We start from the raw sequence: 21,991 nt of genomic DNA, 5'->3' as shown, positions 1-21,991 counted from the left end.
CCCTCCACTGCTCACTCTCTCTCTCTATTTCAAAATAAATAAATAAATGTTAAAAAAACTATAAAAATGTTTGGGTTGCCTTTTCAGTTACAAACTGTAGGTAAAATAATTTCAAATCTAAAATTAAATTTGTTTCTCTCAAAAAATACAAATTAGAAGTGATGTAAACTTTACCAACAATATAAAAAGCAACATAAGATTATAAATTCACATTAAATATAACATATAATACATAAATCCTAAAAGAAGCCATACAGTAGAAATATAATCATTCATAATGATGCTAGGAATGATAGAATTTGAATGAAAGAGAAGAAACTTCAAAGCGTTCACATAGCCATGATTTGTTATAAATGAAAACTACAGGGGAGAAACAAAATTAAATTTACCTTTAACAAATAACTTGCTTTGTTAAAAACCTTTCTTGATGATCATTCACATGAGTATATATTCATATAATCCCAGTATTATTTTTTTAGATAAACCAGTATGCTTTGATTAAATTCAAATTAATAGATTATTACAATGTTTAAAATAATTATATTTTATCTAATCTGTTTTAAACATGAAGGGATTTTAAGAATTTTTAAAGACTATTTTGTAATCATTTAACTCATTTTTCTCATCCAGTATTCAAATGTTTGCTTCACTGGAGTGTGAATTTTAATAAAGTGTATAAACTTAAATTTTTTTTTAGTGTTTATTTATTTTTGAGAGAGAGAGAGAGAGAGAGAGAGAAAGAGAATGAGTTGGGGAGGGGCAGAGAGCGAGGGAGACAGAATGCGAAGTAGGCTCCAGGCTCTGAGCTGTTAGCACAGAGCCCAACACGGGGCTCAGACTCACAGACTATGAGATCATGACCTGAGTCTGTCAGATGCTCAACTGACTGAGCCACAATTTTAATAAAATTTAAATTAAAGTAGTATACATCATATTTTTCTGTGATTTGTCTTTAAAAATGTATTAGTATTTTTTATGTGATTTGGAATCACATGAGCTGAAAACATAAAATGTATTTCATTGTCAGAATTCATTCATTGTCAGTGCTTTCTTATGGTACTTAAGCTTCCATCATGATGTAAATAAAGTGTTTGCAATAATTGTAATATCATACATGTTTAAACTGTATGTTTTGTATTATATGTGATTTAATATTTTTAAATTTATTAATTTCATAATAAAAGACTAGAGTTATCGAATGCAGTGCCTTTACCAGAAAAAAAAAATCATTGGTTTTGTAAGTCAGTGGGAACATGGATGGAAATTTAGGGCTCCTAAAAAGTTTTAGTAATGTAGTAAAAACCAACATTTATATAATATATTTATTATATACTGAGCATAGTTTGAAACACATACATTAATTATGTAACCCAGTGGGGCAGGTACTATTGTTTTCCATATTTCACATAGGAGGAAACGATACTCATCACAGTTTTCCTTTGACTGCTGTAAAATAAACAGATTGTTGTTCCTCTTGAAAGTAGGAAATGTCATGGAGAAGAGGAAAGCAGACGTAGAAGTCTGTTCATCCATTTAGCAAGTAATTATTGAATGATGCTTTGCAAAACCAATGGATCAAATCACTTCTTTTAAGAAAGTTATAATCTAGTTAAGAAAATAGAAGTAAATCAACTATGATAAGCATTATATTAAAAGGAAGTATTAATCACAGAAATTCAGTTTTGCTGTGGTAAAAAATTAATCCCCAAATTTCAGCTTAATTAAACAGTTCTGTATAAATTAGGGATTCTTTAGGGTAGTTGTCCTCCATGCAGGGATTCAGCAATCTATATTTCCATATTGTTGCTCTGCTATGTCAGTGTGTGGCTTCTACTGCCATTAAAGCAGTGGAATAAAGGAACCTGGTGGGCTCAGTCTATTCTGTGCTTCAATTAGGACATGGTAGACTAATTTCTGCTTATATCCCATTGGCCAGAATTATTCATATGGCCCTTTGGAACTACAGAGAGGCTAGAGCATGTGGGGGAGCATATGACTATTTGGTAAACAAATATGACTATTTGGTAAACTATACATACCTTTACCAAAAGGTATGTATAGTTAATTTGGGAAGGAGAAAGTTGGGCAAGAGTTTTTATTCTATAGGCAGTTGATTGGAAAGTGGCAGAAGTCATGAAGTTATTATAGAGGCTGGTGAAGGTAATTGGGAAACAAAAGCTAAGGTCCTGGAAAGGAACTGTAAGAAGTCCCTTCAGTACCATGGAGAGCACCTGTCATATAAATTACTGGGATACCACATGATGTCAATAGCAACTCCTTTATTCAGCAACATTTCATTCCATAAACTTCTATTATATGCCTATCCTTGATTTTGTGGTTAAAAATTTGTAACACATAACTGTCTAATGGAGAATACAGATAACTCTCTGTAATGCACTTACTAGGTTCAATAGCAGAACTATTCTCTGAGCATTATGAGACCATGGAGATGTTCCTAATGTTAACCTTGGATACAGGAAGGAGTTGTACAGGAGAATTTCATGGAGGAGATGATTTATGATCCTGTATGTGTATTAAGTGATGAGTAAGAGTTTAGCCAAGTCAGAAGAAGAAAGGGTACTTAGGCCAGGGATCAGCAAACTTTTTCTGTAAGTGGCCAGATAGTAAATAGTTTAGGCTTTTCAGGTCATAATGGTAGGTTTCTATTGCATATTTTTATTTTTGTTTTACAACTTTTCAAAATATTAAAGCTCATTCTTAGCTCAGTAGTAATACAACCACAGGCTATGGCCCAGATTTGACCCATGAGGCATAGTTTGCTGACCTCTGGTGTAGGCAGAGAGAACAAGTGCAAAACCAGAGGTATGTATACATAGCTGTATATAGTTTTGTCATGATGGAATGTGAAGTTTGAATAAGGGTCATGATAAATGAGTCCAGAGAGATAGATGACAGAATGTCATGTTCCAGAACTTAGGCCTACTTCTGTAAATATGGATTGCCATTGAAGGATTTAAATCAGTGGAATGATGAAATCAGATTTGCATTTTAGAAAGGTATATATACTGAGAATGAGCCTGAGGAAGCAAAACTGAACTCGAAAGAGACAAAAATTAGGGAATTGTTGGTACTGGTCAAAAAAGAGATAATGAGGGGCGCCTGGGTGGCGCAGTCGGTTAAGCGTCCGACTTCAGCCAGGTCACGATCTCGCGGTCCGTGAGTTCGAGCCCCGCGTCAGGCTCTGGGCTGATGGCTCGGAGCCTGGAGCCTGTTTCCAATTCTGTGTCTCCCTCTCTCTCTGCCCCTCCCCCGTTCATGCTCTGTCTCTCTCTGTCCCAAAAATAAATAAAAAAAACGTTGAAAAAAAAAATTAAAAAAAAAAAAAAAAGAGATAATGAAAGCCTGAAATAAGGCATAGGAGGAAGGATAGGCAAGAGGGGGCAGATTGAAATGTTTTTGAAGTGACATCAGAAAGACTTCCTTATTGATTGACTGGGGTGGGGACAGAGGTTGGTAATAATTCTAAGACTAGTAATAATTCTAAGACTAGATTGATGGTGTTCCTTAACTGAGATAATAAATATTATGCTACCTCATTAATGTTCCTCCTTTAGCAGGAACTCTGATCGTGAAAAGGATCTCTGCCATTTATTAAAGATTTATACCATCTGGAGTCAGAAAATAGAGACCCATTATCTGTTCTGATGTGACTCCTTGGGAAATCTGTTAGGAAGGGTATACAGAGCCTTTGCTCCTTTCCATCAAATAGATTGACTGCTATAAGCAATTTGTTTCCTTTGGCAGAATCCCCGCTCAGGGTAAGGGATAAAGAACTCAATGTTCATGGACATAGTCCTAAAAGTCATGTTTGTTTAAGGCTATCAGTTATTTTGGCTATTTTTAGATTTAAAAAAACCCCAGAATTTTATATAGACTTTGAACTTGACCTCTGTAGTAGACCTATACCATTTATAATTACCCAACATTTTTATAAGGTTTCCCACATTGTGAACACCACCATTCCAAAATAGAACTCCTGCACTTCCTTTCTAGAGGTGAAGGTGTATAACGTAGTTTCCTCCTACCATCCAGACCCACCCTCATGAGATTTGGATATAAAAGAGTGCATATGAGCTAGGGACTGAGCATGGGGAAATCTATATTCAATCACATGCAGTCATGAAAAGTTCTTATATATTTTTTGGTATAGTTGAGTTGAATGTTCTGTTATTTTAGTCCAAATATGGTTGATGTCAAGGAATGGGCAGTGGCAACTGTTGTGTTATGTTGGCCCGGTCCTATGGGCATCACTTCTTGCTGTACAGCATCCAAGTTTATTTTTCTGTATCTCCCAGAGAAGCTACCTAATATCACTCAAAATTCCTTTAATTAGGTAGATTGTATTCTGTGGTTTGCAACTGAGAGTAGGGCTTCGATGACATTATATTTTATATAAAATTTCATGGGATAGGGACAATTTGAGGCAAATCCCTAAAAAGGCTTCTTGGAGGAATAATGAAACAAAACAGAAAGGTTGAGACACACTGTCATAGACTAAATTGGAAACAGGATCAACTCACAGATATTACCATGACAGTATGAGCTATGATGGTCACAAGAGGGGAAAAGGGAGGAGGATTCACTGTTCCTTTAAGATGTTGGGCATTTAAAGCCAGAAGACTGGGTTATTCACTTAAACACTGATAAAATATTTTATAAAGCACTTTGACCTGGAGCTATTTCTATATGCCACCAGTCTCTAGTTATTTAGAGATAGCTTTACTAGAGATAATTCTTTTAGATCAGCCAATCTGGAGGTACAGTTAAGATAATCAGATCCTGTTTTTCATATAGAAGCTTTCTCAGATTAGCCAAGGGTTATCATGCCCCTTGTTTATATTTGGCCTGCACTTCATGCTTAGTCTGGGTGATCAGTCTGCAGATCACTTATTTATTTAAAGGGGAATTTTCTGTGAATGTGGTAGAAACAGAGAAGGACTGGGATATGTTCTTAAATCTGCAAATAAAATTTCAGCCTTTAATGAGCACTCCCATAGTCGGTTTACAGACACTTTAGCATTTAATTCTCACAGAATGAATTATTACTTAACCATTTACATGGTTCTATTAAGTGTATCTTATTATTATCTACATAAATAATGATGATAAGACTTAGGGAGTTTAAGTTACCTTGCTCAAGATCGCACCACTAATAAGTGACAGGGCTGGGTCTCAAGTGGTCCCTGTAGAGACTAGTGACTTTGGACAATTTATTTAACCTCTTCAAGCCTTAGTTTCCTCATCTACAAAATGGGAATAATAATAATACTTCTTAGGATTTTTAATGAATAAGTGAGTTAATCTTTCCAAAATACTCAGAACTTTACCTGCATCGTTAAATACTCGGAAAATGTTAGGTGTTATTTTTCTGTCCAGAGTCTTCCCCTTCTTTTCCTCCACCTTTTACAAACTAGGATAAGCAGAGTTTTGAACCAGGGTGCTGGAGAGTAATTCTGGTATTGCATTAAACTACCTAATGCAATTAGCTGAGCAATTCTTTGGCAGTGAGGAAAGAGGAGGAGAGAGAGGTTTGAGAATCCTGTAGGTGGCTTATAGGGCTTGGAGTTATAGTCTGTAACAGTCTATAGTTTTGTTTTTTCTTAATTTTTTCTTATCTATTTGTTTCATTCATATTCATTTGTTTGTTACAGTAAGGGCACTTAACATAAGATCTACTCTCAACAGTTGTTTTTTAATATTTACTTATTTTGAGAGAGAGAGGGAGAGAGAGCACAAGCAGGAGGAGGGGCAGAAAGAAAGGAGAGGAGAATCCCAAGCAGACTCTGTGCTCTCAGATGGAGCTTGATGTGGGACTTGGTCTCACCAACTGTGAGATCATGACCTGAGCCGAAATCAAGAGTTGGCTGCTCAGCAGAGTGAACAACCCAGTTTCCCCAGCTCTCAACAAATTTTTATATGCACAATATTGCTAACTATAACACAATGTTGTATAGCAGAACTCTACAACTTATTCATCTTGCATAACTGAAACTTTATATCTGTTGAACAGCAACTCCTACAACTCAACAGTATAAAAACAAATATGTGGTTAAAAAATGGACAAAGAACTTAAACAGACATTTCTCCAAAGATGTACAAATAGCCAGTAGGTATATGAAAAGATGGTCAACATCACTAATCATAAGAGAAATCCAAATAAAAAATACAGTGAGATATCATCTCACAATTGTTGGGATGGCTATTATAAAAAAAGGTGTGTTGGCAAGGATGTGGGTAAATGGCAACTCCTATGCAGTATTGGTAGGAATACAGAAAGGTATAGGCACTATGGAAAACAATGAAGATTCCTCAAAAAATTAAAAATAGAAATAACATATGATCCAGCAATTCCACTTAGGGGTAGATATCCAGAAGAATTGAAATCAGAATCTTGAAGAAATATCTGTACTTTCATGTTCACTACAGCACTGTTCACAATAGCCAAGGTATGGAAACAACCTAAATGCCCATCAATGGATGAATGGGTAAAGAAAATGTAGTATATACTTACTATGGAGTATTATTCAGCCTTTAAAAAGAAGGAAATCCTGCCATATGTGACAACATAGATGAACCTAACAGAGCCCTACACGGGGCTTGAACTCACAGACTGTGAGATCATGACCTGAGCCGAAGTTGGACGCTTACCCGACTGAGCCACCCAGGCGCTCCAGATGTTTTGTTTTTTAAAGAAAGCCTTGCTGAGGCTGTTTTTAGCCTCCTTCATTCATTGGGGTTTATGTCTTTAAAGCCTCTTCCTTTCTGGATTTTTCTGGCCTGCAAATGTGTTAAATCTGACTTCTAGCCTGGAAGTTGTACTATGAATCCTACACACACCAGGACAATTCAGTGAAGCAGGCACCAGAGTGTGAGGCAAAATATAGTTCTGAACAGGTAGCCAGTGTGGTGCAGTTAGCTTGGAAAGGCTAGGGGCAGACAATATGTAGTGATTAACTGCCACCAAGCAACTGTTAATGAGGGGGTGGGGTTGTATGCAGTGTTAGGAGGAAAGGTAACAGAGGTATACTGTGAACCAGTGGATGGATCAGAAAACTTCGGTTAATGCCAACTTTTACATAGCTCGTTGGAAAGGTTGCTACTCTGTCAAATGCAGTGGCCACATAGACCTAAGTATAACTGCATGGCTTTGCCCTTTAGGGAAGCACTTTTGACCTAAAGATGTCTCACATCATATTCAACTCAGAGATGTGTCTACCAAGAGGACAAAGAGTATCCAGTAACTATCTGATGAGAAATTAAGGTGTTTTGGGGGTGCCTGCATGGCTCAGTCGATTAAGTGTCCAGCTTTAGCTCAGATCATGATCTCACATTTCATGAGTTCTAGCCCTGCATTGGGCTCAGTGCTGACAGCTCAGAGCCTAGAGCCTGCTTCAGATTCAGTGTCTGTCTCTCTGCCCCTCCCCTGCTCATTCTCTCTCTCTCTCCCTCTCTTTGTCTCTCTCAAAAGTAAATAAATATTTTTAAAAAAATTTTAAAGAAATTAAGGTGTTTGGACAGGGGGTGGTGGAGGAGGAGGAGGACCTGAATTTGTACTTAGAGGAGGGGGTCCTCTTCCTGCTTACTCTCAGGTGGTTTGCTCTCCATCACTGGATTTGGACAGGATTTCTTTTGGATCAGGACAGGAGTCTGCCCCAGAAGTGAGGTACTCCCACTTAAGGATATAGGTAGGGAAGAAGCCAGTGCACAGTGTGAGATAAAAGATGTTTTCACTCTTTTTTTTTTTGTTTTGTTTTCACTCTTATGTGGATCCTGAGAAACTTAACAGAAGACCATGGGGGAGGGGAAGGAAAAAAAAGTTAGAGAGGGAGGGAGCCAAACCATAAGAGACTCTTAAAAACTGAGAATAAACTGAGGGTTGATGGGGGGGTGGGAGGGAGGGGAGGGTGGGTGATGGGCATTGAGGAGGGCACCTGTTGGGATGAGCACTGGGTGTTGTATGGAAACCAATTTGACAAATTTATAATGAAAAAAATTTTTAAAAAAGATGTGTTCAAGTGTCATTTACTAGTTCTGTTATCCTTACAAATCACTTAAGATCACTGGTTCTTGATAATTCTGTCTCTAAAATGGGAATGATAATATTTAGCATATATAGTGCTAACTATGTGCTGTGCACTCATTTAATCTTCACAGCCACCCTATTATTACCATCTCTATTTTCCTGGAGAGGAAACTGAGGAACAGAGTTTTTGAGTACCCTGCCCCAATTCCATAGCTCCTTGGTAGTGGAGCAAGGATCTGAACCCAGGCAGACTGCCTCCAGGGTCTGTGCTGTCAACCTTTCCTGTCTACTGCCCCTCCAATAGTAGTAAGGTAATAATATGGATAAAACACTGGGCACAGAGAAGGCATTTGGTAAATGGTAGTGCTGGGAGAGGAACAGAGAGGGAAGGCAGCAGCAGTAATTCTCATTTTTTTTTTTTTTGTAATTGCAATGAGTGAGGAAAGAATAGGGTTGACATGGAATAAGATCTTTTTATACAGCTGACAAAAGGTGTGTAAATAGCATGAATCCTCATACATTTCTAACTTATAGGTGTACAATTTCAGAATGATTTTAAAGGTTTTAGTGCTTTTTGCTTCTAGACTTAAATATGAGACCAGATGCCTTTAAATCAATGTTTTAAAAATTAAACATACCCAGTGTATATGTGTGAGCATGTGTGCACAGACTATTCATTATCTAGAAGCACTGTTTAAGAGCTATTCTTTTCATACCCATTTTCATCAGACTGGTGCTTCACAAATAAGGTGCAATAAGGATGTTTCCAGAAAGTTCTGTGATTACTTTTTACCATGTAAATTATATTACCATATAATATCGTGTTTGGCTTTGTTGAAATGTTTGAGTACATTGACCTAGCAAAGAAGGCAAATAATAGAAAAGTCAAATTCTGTAAGTAAACAGTTACTTGTATTTAAATCAAATGAAAAGATTTAAACAATGACCAAAAGGAACTCTATAATTCATTTTCTCTATTCACTTACAATATAACACTAACTCTCCAAACTAGATTTGCAGAAGGGTCTATTTTTTTTATTACATGATGGAAGTCTTTAGATACCCCTTTTAAGAAAAGAGCAAATGATAAAAATAAAAGCAAATAGTAATCACCTTAAATATTTGTCTTATCTTCCACTTCTTATGTAGACATGTTAATAAATTCCTAAAACTCCCTGATAAAACATTCTACCATATTTTCTGGAAGTGTTTGAAATGATAAAATAATATTTCTTTTAAGTTTTCATCATTTTATGTATAAAAGTTACATTTTCCACAAACAAAGATCTATAATATTAATGTACTTGCCCTTTCTTTGGAAATATCTCATCCACAGATATCTCAGTTCTGGAAAACCATGAGAATAAACCAGGATATGTTTCTACCCACTTTAGCACTAACCATGGCAAATTACAAACTAAACAGATTTGAGTGATCCACATCTTTAATCTATAAAATACAGAATAAACCCAAAAAGAATGTGTCATTTTCCTACTACATTGGTTATTTGGGGTAATAAAGTCTTCAGTGTGTTTCCTGGAAGTGAATAGCCTACATTTTTATGAGAATCTGTACATTTTATTTTAGAGATGGGGAGATTATAGAAATTTTAGTTACAGTTCTGAAGATCCAAGGTGTGCACATTAAAAGCATAGAAAAGTATTCCTGTGGGAAAATGGAGTTCATACAAGGTTTAGTCACAAACTTAAAATAACTGAAGACTTGTCAAGGAAAATGACATCCCAGAAGGCAAAGTAATGTGTATCACTGTCTTAAAAGGAATCATGGAAGCAACTTTAGAACAATTAAAGACACCGGGAGCCTAATCTTGCAGAAGTATAATGTGGATAAAGGAAGCTGTGGTACAGATTTGTATCCTTCAACCACAACTTCAATTAAGACAAATATTAAGATATTTTTAAACTAGATATTCAGTGGTGTGAATGACTTAATGAATTTAAAACACCCATACTATGTCAAAGAGTTATATTGACTGTTTCTTAATATAGAAATTACAGCTAGATTGGGAATATTCTATATTGTTCAAGTGTATATATACAGTATTCAAAAGGAAAATGTGTTCATAACATGGATGCTTTAAAATTTTTCTAGACAAGTTACCCATCTTGTAGAACTTCAGAGTTTGAAATTATGCTTTACTTTCTTTGCCCAAAGATAGATCAGGAGAGCCATACTTCTTGAAGTGCTGATTTTCTCTTAGTCCATAGTATACTTGGAAAAGTACAGCTTTTTATCTCTGGAAGAGGTTCCCCATGAACATTTTTTGGATAAGAGTTTACACATAACCACAACAATGAACATAAAATCTTTAGTATTGCTACAGTTCACACATACACATTTAATAAGTATATATCTCCCTGAGATACATGTAATTAATTTCTATTATAGATCCTGTTTTTCCTTTTTCAAGTCATATTAAAAACCCAGTATGCATCCCATTATCCAGCATGCAGCAGGGAAAGCACCATCATAAATTTAAATTCATTATCAAATTCAAATTATAGTTATCCCAAGAATAGGTTCCAAATCACATACATTAATTAGATGGCATATGTCTTTCATGACACAAGCCATTAAGAAGATCACTGTGGCGGATGCAGTAAATTGTGTTTCATAGATCCCTGGAAGCTGAGTCTGACTGCTCATTCTCCTGGTTCTCATTTTATATTTACATCGCTGCTCATTGTGTCTGCCTTTGTGAGATGTCCTCCCATCTTTCTTCTGGTTATTTAGATTGTACTCAGAGAGCCATGGAACTGGAGGGGTTCTTAGTGATCACGGACCAGCAGTTTACAGATGTCAGAACTGAAGCTTGAGAAGGGGTTCCCTGACAAGGTTATGCAGCCGTGCATGGCAGAGTGAGGGGATAGTCTCTTGGTTATTCCCTGCTGCCTCGTGTAAATAAAAACAGATATGGGAAATCTTGGCTTTTCTCTCAAGACTCAACTCCAGCCTCCCTCTTTAATATCTGACTGGATAGCAGGGGCACTGGTTTGGATTCAGGCTATCCTATCCACTTTCTCTTTGAGCATGAGCAAGTTCCTTTATCTCCATTGTCTCAGGGTCCTAATAGGTAAAGAGAAGATAACAGCACCTACTTCATAGGGTTGAAGAGCCTCAAATAAGTTCATATTCACAAAACACAAAAGCAGCAGGCCATAGTAAGTGCTTAATAAGAATTATAATCATTATTATAATTGTCTTTATTAATTACTCTTCTATTTTGTAATTTTCACAAATACCACTCATTCAGCACTTATTTTCCAGATGTTTTATTTACAATGTCAGTTTGCTCCAGTTTTCTTTTTCCAGCTCAAGTCATTTCAAGATAGGGATTATGTCCTACATGTTTTCTATGTACCTCCACAGAGCCTAACAGAGTGTTTAATCCAAAACAGACATACTGTATACTGTATACTGTAAATACTATTTTTTTCTGCTGGTTGATATTAAGATGTTTTCTAATCATTGTAACTCTGCCAACCCTTACATATTTTCAAAGAAAATGCCAATTAAAATGTGGTAACTCAAATGTCCATCCACAGATGAATGGGTAAAGAAGATGTGGTGTGTGTGTGTGTGTGTGTGAGTGTGTGTGTGTATATGTACACACACACACTCACACACACACCCAAAGTAGAATGTTAGCCATAAAAGAAAGGAGATCTTGCCATTTGCAACAACATAGGTGGACTTAGAGGTTATAATGCTAAGTGAAATAAGTCTGACAGAGAAAGACAAATACCATATGGTTCCACTCTTATGTGAAATTTAAGAAACAAAACAAATGAATAAACAAAGAGAAAAAGAGATAAAAAACATAGACTCTTACATACAAAAGACAAACTGATGGTTGCCAGAGGGGAGGTGGAGGGGGGTAGGTGAAACATAAAAGGGTATTAAAAGTACACTTACGATGAGCATGGAGTAATGTACAGAATTATTGAATCATTATATTGTACACCTGAAACTAACATTGTGTGTTAATTATACTTAGTTAAAAAGTAAAACTAAATAAAATATGGTAACAGTATAATATGCTAGTGCTCCTTGTTAAAAAAGTAAAGAGCCCAGCACACTCATAGTATGTGAAGATACATAAAAAGGCCCCAGAATACATGTTTGGGTGGTTCTAACAGTAGTGGGTAAAGGATGGGATATTTTGCATTACTCTCAGGGCCATTGTGTCAGTCACTGCTGGATACTTCCAAACTGTATATTGGTACCATGTCCATATTATTCTAAGCCCTGAGGCCTGGACAACATTTTACTAAGACACATTTTCAACATTTTCTTGGCTACACATTGGAATTGCTTGGTGAGCTTCTGAAACTCCTAAAACCCAGGCTTTATCCCAAACCAGTTGACTCACAATCTCTAGGAACCAGAATTTATTCCATCGCTTCAGATGGTGCCACTGTGCAGCCATGTTGGGGAACTGCTGTGCCAGACTGTTGGATTGCAAGAATGTTGTTCTGTGGCATATTTACTCAGAGCAGGGGACGATGTAACAACAGCAATATAGCTACTTTTACAAGTTGTCATGTAGTAATATGCAGTCTAGGCATTGACTCACTTTCTAGGAGGGGTTTTGAAGAATGAGGAGATTTTGAATATGAATCCTGTTACCAAGGCTGTGAAACCCTGAGACCTTATTTTGTTTGATTCATTTCCCTTCCCACATGATTGTGGCTGGAACTTTTGTTTTCCTTTTTGGTCAGGCTGACTCCTGCAGCTGTGTCATTTTCCACACACACAGAATTTCTGCTTTATGCCCAACCAGAGTGGAGTGGCAGTTCCTGAGTCATGGCCGCTGAGTCTCCTGTGGCACTCTGTGATTTCCCTGGGAAGTCTCTTATCCTCCCTAACCTTGTGGTTTCTGACTTGATGAATTTTGCCTCAAGACGTAGCTTGAAAAAATAAAAACTTGAATGTGAAAAAGGGTATCACTGGAATATGTCAAAATATATAGACCTGTTTTTCTGTTGCTTTGTCCAATATGACCTATACTTCTATTCTAGAAGATTCTTTTTCACTAGGTAATATAACATATGACGTATAATTTCTGTTGTTTTTTTAATTTTTTAAGTTAAGTCATTCTTGTATTTATTGAGAAAAATATTTCTTGAATATCTGTGATGTAGCAGGCATTGTGATACTTGCTTGGAATATAAAAATTAAAAATGTAGTTCCCCACAGACTCCTTGGAAAGATGGTCAAGTGCTATGATGAGGAATGTATGAACTATTAGGATGACATGTAGGAAGGGCACCTTCCTACATGGGGCACTGTATTAGATGCTTCCATGTGTATTGGATCATTTAATTCCCACAATAACTTTATGGTGGAGGGGACATGGTATTTCCATTTTATAGGCAAGAAAACTGGGTCTCAGATAGAGTAAGTCATTCCCCTAAGTTCACATACCCAGGAAATGAATTTTTACTTAATTGCTCCTTCCTGGAAATGTTTTTATTCATATTTTTATTAATGAACTTTGTTTTTAGAGCACGTTTAGGTCACAGCAAAATTGAATGGAAAGTACAGGCATTTCCCATGTACCCCCACTCCCCCCCCCAACTCCCTACTATTGGCTACATCCTGCACTACAGTGATATATTTGTTACAACAGATTAACCTACGCTGACACATCATTACCACTCAAAGTCCTGTAGTTTACATTAGGATTCACTCTTAGTGTTGGACATTCTATGTGTTTTAGCAAATATATAATGACATGTATCCACCATTAAATGGAATAGTTTCACTGTCCTAAAAATCCTTTATGTTCCACCTGTTAATCTTTGCCTCCCTCCTAACCCCTGGAAACTAGTGATCTTTTTACTGTCTCCATAGTTTTGCCTTTGCCAGAGGGTCATATTGTTGGAATCATATAGTATGTAACCTTTCCAGATCGGCTTCTTTCATTTAGCAGACTGCATTTACTTATGCATGCCTTTTCATGGCTTGATAGCTCATCTCCTTTTAGCCCTGGATAATACTCTATTGTTTGGATGTACCACAATTTATTTTTCCATTCACTTATTGAAGGATATCTTGGTTGCTTTCAAGCTTTGACAATGATGAGTAAGACTGCTGTATACATCCATGTGCAGGTTTTTGTGTGGACAGAAATCTTTTATTTGGGTAAATACCATGGAGCATGATTGCTGGGTCATATGGTAAGAGTATGTTTATTTTTGTAAGAAAATGCCAAAGTGTCTTCCAGAGTGGCTGTACTGTTTTGCATTCTCACCATGAGTGAATAAGAGTTCCTGTTGTTCCACATCCTCACCAGCATTTGGTGTTGTCAGTGTTTTGCACTGTGGCCATGTAATAGTGAATTGGCATTTCATTCTTGTTTTACTTTGCCATGCTGTCATAGCATAGAATGTTGAACATCTTTTCATGTATTTGCCATCTGTGTATCTTTTGGTGAGGTGTCTATTCGTGTCTTTTGCCTATTTTTAAAAAATTGAGTTTATTTTCTTATTATTGAGTTATTGGTTAATATTTTATATCTGAGGTAAACATAAAATAAATCATCTTATTAAAAAAAAAAAGCATCCCCTGATAGTTCCGCTGGGAGCTGACCTGGTGCCCACAGCTCAGTCATGGTACTCTCATGTGGAATGTAAGCAGTTTTAGAGAATATCAACATAGGACAAGGCCACCTTGAAACTGATGGCTTGAGCCAAAACCCAGACCACTTTGTAATCATGTCTGAACACAGGCAGGCAAAATCAAGAACACGGTGCAAATCACAAAAATGACCATCTCTCTCTCTATGCTAACATGACTGTGCTGCTTTTTTATCAGTCACAACTTTGGCCTATGCCATTCCTCATATCTCCCAGATAAAAATTATTAAGATACTCAGTGATAAAATTGTCCCACTTTCTGATAACACCAAATCCAGAAGCAAACCTACCTAACCCTGTAACCTCCCCAGCAAGATTAGGGAATCCCAGGATGTAGGACTTTCAGTACTAAAATCAGGAAATTCCCAGGACAGATAGATCACCATCCTCTCTTAAATAACTTAACACAAATACAAATATTTTAACAAGCCTTTGCTAACATCCTCTTACTGAGGTACTTCCTAGTTTCCAAGAATATTTGGTCTCATTTGCTGTAAACGCTTCCAATAAATCCAACCTCGTCATATTATAGGTGTGGTCCTGGTGGTCTTTGGTGATGGACTAAGACCAGTCCATAAAATCAAAGCAAAGAAAATACAATAGCAATGAAATTAGTAGATTGCTCCTTAACAAAAATGGTTTAAGTGATGAATATCCTTCTAACAACAAAATGTGGAAAGTTGCAAAGCTTACAGGAAAGTCAAACAGCATGATGAATCTTAACATGAAAGAAAAAGGTCCAGAAACTCTTGTTAGTGCCATGGTAAGAAAGACTTTGTTTTATTTGTTTTTATGACAGCTTCCCTTCCTTTCTGTCTCTCAGGAATCATGTCTGACCACCAGTTTGGTAACCAGTTTATGTGCAGCGTGGTGGCCTCTCATGTGAGTCATCTGCCCACAACCAACCTCAGCTTCGTCTGGATTGCCCCACCTGCTAGCACTGGCTGCGTGAATTTCATGTAAGTACCCGAAGTGTCTGTGACTGTAGGGAAGGCAAATATACCTCTCATGGGATTACATATAGGGTAAGTATTTAAATGTAGTATTTCAACAAGGTTGACCTTAATTAAAGCCACTAATTTTGGTATCAAAAAGACTTCAAAACCATAAAAAAGGCAACTTTAGCAGTTTAATTTTGCATATTTCTTTATACTTTAAGAGTTCTAGATTGGATTTTAGCTGACAAAAATATGGGGCACCTGGATGGCTCAGTTGGTTAAGCATCCAACTTCAGCTCAGGTCATGATCTCATGGTTCGTGAGTTTGAGCCCTGTTATTGGTCTCTCTGCTGTCAGCACAGAGCCTGCTTCGAATCCATTGTTCCCCCCTCTCTCTCTGCCCCTACCTGGCTCATTCTCTTTCTCTCTGTCTGTCTCTCTAAATAGATAGGTAGGTAGGTAGGTAGATAGATAGATAGATAGATAGATACACAAGAAGATAAAAGTATGTGAAAAAGTCAAGGCAGTAGGGAAACAAAGTATAAAAACAAGTACAAAAAAATGCCATGAGGCTCCATACATGTTTTGGAGGAAGATCACAAATTTAGCTTTCAGCTTTATGGTCATTAGTGCCAAGAGAGAAATGGGATCAGTTAGGTGAGGTGGTAGTGAGGAGTCAGGGAGTCTATAGAAACATAATGACTCTTTCATGTGCTTTCATTAAGAGGAAGCTGGGGAATGCAGTGAGCATTGTCCCGACAGCATCCTTAGATATTAACACTGCACAATGGTTCAAATGCTGTGACTTGTGACATCTCTCCGTATAAACTATATCCCTAGCCCTGGCCCAGAATCACCACTCCTTATATTTCATAGTCTTCTCTCTTTTTTTATGCCCTATATGTTTTTACTTCTAACGCATAATATACTTCATTTCTTTATTTATGTATGTTATTTATTGTCTGTCACTTCCTACTGAAATGGAAGTGCCTTGACAGCAAGAATTTTTTTCTGTTTTGTTCACTGATTTGCCCCAACTGTCTAGAACAGTCACTGGCACACAGTAAACACCCACGAAATATTTGTTTAGTGGATGTGTAGGCCAATGGAATACAGCCAAAGACAGTTCATAAATAGCTATTCTATGGACAGTCAGGCAAAACAGAGCTGGAAGGCATCTTGAATGGTTTTCGATTCTGAACCTTCTGCTCAAACAACAAAATTCCATAAAACCTGCATACTCTAAAATTCACCACTACCTTTCCTTCCCCTTTAAAAACATACAGTTCAATGTCAAGGGTTCCTATGGCTCCCACATCACTGATTATATACTTCCTGTCTATCCTCTGGGTTACCCATGCTGCAAGCATCAGATTAATCCTACCCAGCTGATTGACATTTAATCCTATCATTTCTCCTTTGGAAAGTTTTTCATACTTGAGCCTTTTCCTTCCAGTACCTTTTGCTAAGATGATTACAGTAGCTTCCTAAATGATCTGTTCACCTCCAGCCTATCTCCTCCAGTCAATCCTGCACATTGCTGTCTAGTTAGTCTTCCTAAGGCACAACCTTGGTCACTCAAAACTTAGATACTTAAACCTCCTTTCTGAAAACCAGCCCTTTAGCTTGGGTTTGAAGAGTCTCCCCAGTCTAGCTGCTTATCATCTTCTCTCTTATCTTCCACCAGACGCACTTCCTGATAGGGCACAACTCCCTAAACATTCCTTGCTTTCCTTTAGCCCAGAATGATTTTTTTCTCTCCACTCCAGTTATTAAAATCCTACCCATTGTTCAAGATCTGTTTAAAATGCCAACGCGTCCCTAAAGCTTTCTAAGACATCAACAACAGAAATGATGTGTACTGTTGCATTTTGCTTGTAACTCTATTATAATGCTGATTATATTTTACTATATACTTATTCGAGTTAATTTAATGCCTTTGTTATTAGATTAGATTGGACAGGGATACGTTTTTATTTCTTTGGGATTGCTGCCACAGTTGGTACAACATCTCACATATAGAAATCACAGAAAATGGCCCTTGAGATAAATGACGCTCAGTGTTCTCTTTTCCTTTAGTTTAATAGTGATCTCTGACCCTTTTGGCACATCCATCTTATTCACGTTGGCGCTATGAAGGATAATCTAAATTCTTGCTATGCATAACTTCTTCATTTAAAACAAGAATTACTTTTTTGAAAGCCGGAACACAAAATAAACCTGTGTCAGCAGTATACAACTGCCTGTTTCCAAATAGATGTAGTTTTGAATTGAATCTGTTTAAAACTGATATTTGATGGCTTCTGGCCTCAGTTCCCAGGGCATCAAACTCTATTTTCTTCTGAGAAGTAATTTAGGTAGTTTAAGTCTTAATGTTTTCTTAGAAAAATAATTTAGTCAAAAGTAATATTTATTGACTGAGAAGATGTTCGTATATCCTCACCCATATTTTCCAATAAAATTTGTTGATCTCTTTCTGATTAGTTTATGAGAGAGTACAGGAAAACTGAAGATTGAACTTGGACCACTGAAGTAATTTATCTGAGATTTTTTTAAACTCAAGTTGCAATCTCTTACCTTTATTTCTTTCCACAGTATGTTTGATGTGTTTAGTAGAGCTATATATAAGAGTTAGTTTCTGTAATTAGTATGTGCCCAGAAATACTTGAAGAGGATTGTTAATGTTCAACATTAACTCTGAGTATTAAACAAAAATAAAATAACACAACACCTATGGCATTTGATTATAAATATACCATGATTCTTTCTTTTCTGACTAATCCCCAAAATTAAAGCTATCATTTTTTAAGGTAAGAAGAATTATATTTTGGAAATGAAGCTTCAACTATGTTTATAAGCTTTTGTAATATGTTTTATGTAACTTTTACATGTTGTTAGTTAATTCATGTCATTAGCTAATTTTTCACACGTGTTTTCTTTTTTAATTGGGCTTTAAATCTCCCAAGGTCAGGAACTATGTACATAGTATTTTTATTTACCTAATAGTTCCTAATACTGAAACTATGGACAATAGAAGGTCCTCAATAAATATTTCTTTTTAAAAAAAATTTTAAGGTTTTTAAAAATGTTTTTTATTTATTTATTTTGAGAGAGAGAGAAAGAGCATGAGGAGTGGAGGGACAGAGAGATAAGGAGAGAGAGAGAGAGTCACAAGCAGGCTCTGTGCTGACAGCTCAATATGGGGCTCAATCTCACAAACTGTGAGATCATGACCCAAGTCGAAATCAAGCGTTGGACACTTAACCAACTGAGCCACTCAGGTGCCCCAATAAATATTTCTTACTAGCTAATAATGATATCATGTTTTATTGATCCCAAGGTACAGATTTTTCTTACATTTTGGGATCTCTGAACTATGGTTGTGTGTTACCTTTGATGGCATCTTACAACTGGCAGTCCTAATTTTATTTCTTAATATCTTACAATTGATGATGTCTTGGATTTGAAGAAAACCAAGGCAGCTAATATTTATCATTTACCCCCTACATGGTCTCTTTAAAGCTGGCAATTAAATTGATGCTGCACCCAGTTTAATAACCTGATATTAATACAGCAAATGTATAATGCATACTCTGTGATTTTAAAACCTAGTTCTCTGTTTAAAATTCTTTAAAGTTTATTTATTAATTTTGAAAGACAGACAGAGAGACAGAGAGAGAGAGAGAGAGAGAGAGAGCTGGGGAGGGGCAGAGAGAGGGACAGAGAGAATCTCAAGCAGACTCCACGTTTAGCATAGAGCATGACATGGGGCTCAGTCTCACAACTGTGAGATCATGACCTGAGCCGAAACCAAGAGTCAGATGCTGAACTGACTGAGCCACCCAGATGCCCCTGCATTTAAAATTCTTCGAGGAAAAAAACCCCATCATACGAGTTATGGAACATTTGAACTAAAATCCAAGACTATTCTGTAATGTTCTCTGTGTGCTTTTCCTAGAGAAGCGGAAACAGCACACTGTCTGACTAAACCAGATTTCATTGATAAACCACTTAGCCACAAAGTCATTTGGGCCCATCTGTTTACTGCTTTTGTCGTTAAAAATAATCAAGCAAGAGACATAGAGCAGAGGATGGCCTGAGGATGAAGTTGCTGGCTGTACTGGTACACATGTGGTAAATGGATCAGGAGCTGAAATTATTTTGTCATTAGTTTTACGATACCTGTTGATACCACTTACATTTTAAGTGATAATTTCACTCAGAGAACTGCTTAGTCTTCAGATCTTACATCAGTATGGTTTGTCTTTACTTTTATATTCGATTAGTCTTGAGTGACTAGTAAGCCTTGAGTTTAAAGAGGCATTTAATTATCCAAACTTCTTGGATGTAAATCCCCTCCAAACATCCCAAGGTCAAGGTGGGGGTACAGAGAGAAGATGGAAGAGGAAGGAGGAGGAGGAGGAATAAGGAGATGGAGGAAAAGGAGGGAAGAGGCAAAAGTGTAGAGACACGACAAAGGAAAGAGGGAAGAAAGGAAGGACAGAGACCTTCCAGACATCTAACCCGAAAAGTGAGTGAGAAACTACCCGGAAGAGTGGTTGTAAAATAACAACTAGAACATTAGTATTTTTGAAAACTACTGTTGTAAGTAGTTTACATCCTTTAATCCATGTTATTCTCACAGTAATTCCATGAGGTAGGTGCTGTTTTTATCTCAGTTTGCAGATGAGGAAATTGAAGTACTGAGGTGTTAAATAAATTGCCTAATGTAACTCACCCAGTGGTCGATACAGCCTGGATTCAGAAGGCAGGCCACTTTCAAGCAGGTGATTTTTGCTACTTCACTATAGTTGCCTCTAAAATGATCTCTTATCTATTTTATTATGATAAAACACCCATGGTACTGATACACTGAAAATTGTATCAAATTGGTGGTTGGTATCAATGTCTCGCTCTTTTTTTTTTAATATGAAATTTATTGTCAAATTGGTTTCCATACAACACCCAGTGCTCATCCCAACAGGTGCCCTCCTCAGTGCCCATCACCCACCCTCCCCTCCCTCCCACCCCCCATCAACTCTCAGTTTGTTCTCAGTTTTTAAGAGTCTCTTAAGGTTTGGCTCCCTCCCTCTCTAACTTTTTTTTCCTTCCCCTCCCCTGTGGTCTTCTGTTACGTTTCTGAGGATCCACATAAGAGTGAAAACATACGGTATCTGTCTTTCTCTGTATGACTTGTTCCACTTAGCATAACACTCTCAACGTCTCTCAAAATTAAAAAAAAAATTTAAATGTTTAATTATTTTTGAGAGAGAGAGCAAGTGGGGCATGGCAGAGAGAGAGGGTGACAGAGTATCCAAAGCAGGCTCTGCACTGACAGCAGCACGTTCGATGTGGGGCTCAAACTTGTGAACTGCGAGATCATACCCTGAACCCAAGTCAGATGCTCAACCAACTGAGCCACCCAGGTGCCCCAGCATCTCTCAGATTTTTTAAGTGGCCAACATGTGTTTCCTAGCCTCATTTTGAAACCTATCTCTATATGTAGAAATGTGGTAATATTATCTAGTTCATTCAAATATCGAGAGGCACCTTATTGTTTATTTTAGTGCCAAAATATTTACTGAAAGTTCTTGAATCTTTTGAAAATGTTACTTAAAGTGAGCAAACACAGGGAAACTAATGACAAATCAGACATTGAAAACTAATATCTGGTCCATGAGTGTATGTGGGGGACAAGGGAATATCTATGAGCATTCACTATGATTAAAGCACTATATTGGGCTCTTTTTCAAATATAAGAGGCACCTATTTAAATTTCTGCAATGTGGAGAGCACATTAGATTTATATGTCAAACCTGGGTTTGATTGTCATATGTATGATGGAGGTTCATTTTTGGATGCTGATTCCATGTGATTCCTTATCATAAAGGGATTCCAGTAGGGAGGGAATGTGTGCATTATAAAGGCAAAACTTATCACTAGTAGATTTAAGTTTAATTGCTTGGACAGAGATGCTAGCATCCTATTAGAATTAAAATGGAGCATAAAAGAAGATCATATTTGTGCCTGGATTAGTGACAACTTAACCATAAGTGAACTCTCTGAAAACTAAGAACAGAGTTGAATCAAGCAGTGTTCTATTTAAGATACTGGGGGTGCCTGGGTGGCTCAGTCAGTTGAGTGTCTCACTTCGGCTCGGGTCATGATCTCATGGTTTGTGAGTTCAAGCCCCACATCGGGCTCTGTGCTGACAGCTCGGAGCCTGGAGCCTGCTTAGGATTCTGTGTCTCCCTCTCTCTCTGCCCCTCCCTCACTCACACTCTGTCTCTCTCTCCTTCAAAAATAAATAAACATTAAACAAATTTAAAAAAAAAGATACTGAAGCC

At 37.1% G+C, this 21,991-nt stretch overlaps 1 protein-coding gene across 3 annotated transcripts in view; it reads left to right on the top strand.

Moving 5' to 3' along the window:
* RELN (reelin) overlaps positions 1–21,991 on the top strand; it is a 537,501-nt gene that overhangs the window by 138,223 nt on the left and 377,287 nt on the right. For all 3 annotated transcript variants that reach the window (XM_058725343.1, XM_058725345.1, XM_058725342.1), the window contains exon 3: positions 15,530–15,665. In XM_058725343.1, the coding sequence (XP_058581326.1) occupies positions 15,530–15,665 (136 nt within the window). The remainder of the gene's footprint in view (positions 1–15,529; positions 15,666–21,991) is intronic.

Source organism: Neofelis nebulosa, chromosome 4, assembly GCF_028018385.1.
Source record: "Neofelis nebulosa isolate mNeoNeb1 chromosome 4, mNeoNeb1.pri, whole genome shotgun sequence".
NCBI classification, from domain to species: domain Eukaryota; kingdom Metazoa; phylum Chordata; class Mammalia; order Carnivora; family Felidae; genus Neofelis; species Neofelis nebulosa.
Note: the sequence above shows the minus strand (reverse complement) of the source record. Positions and strands in the feature narration are given on the sequence as shown.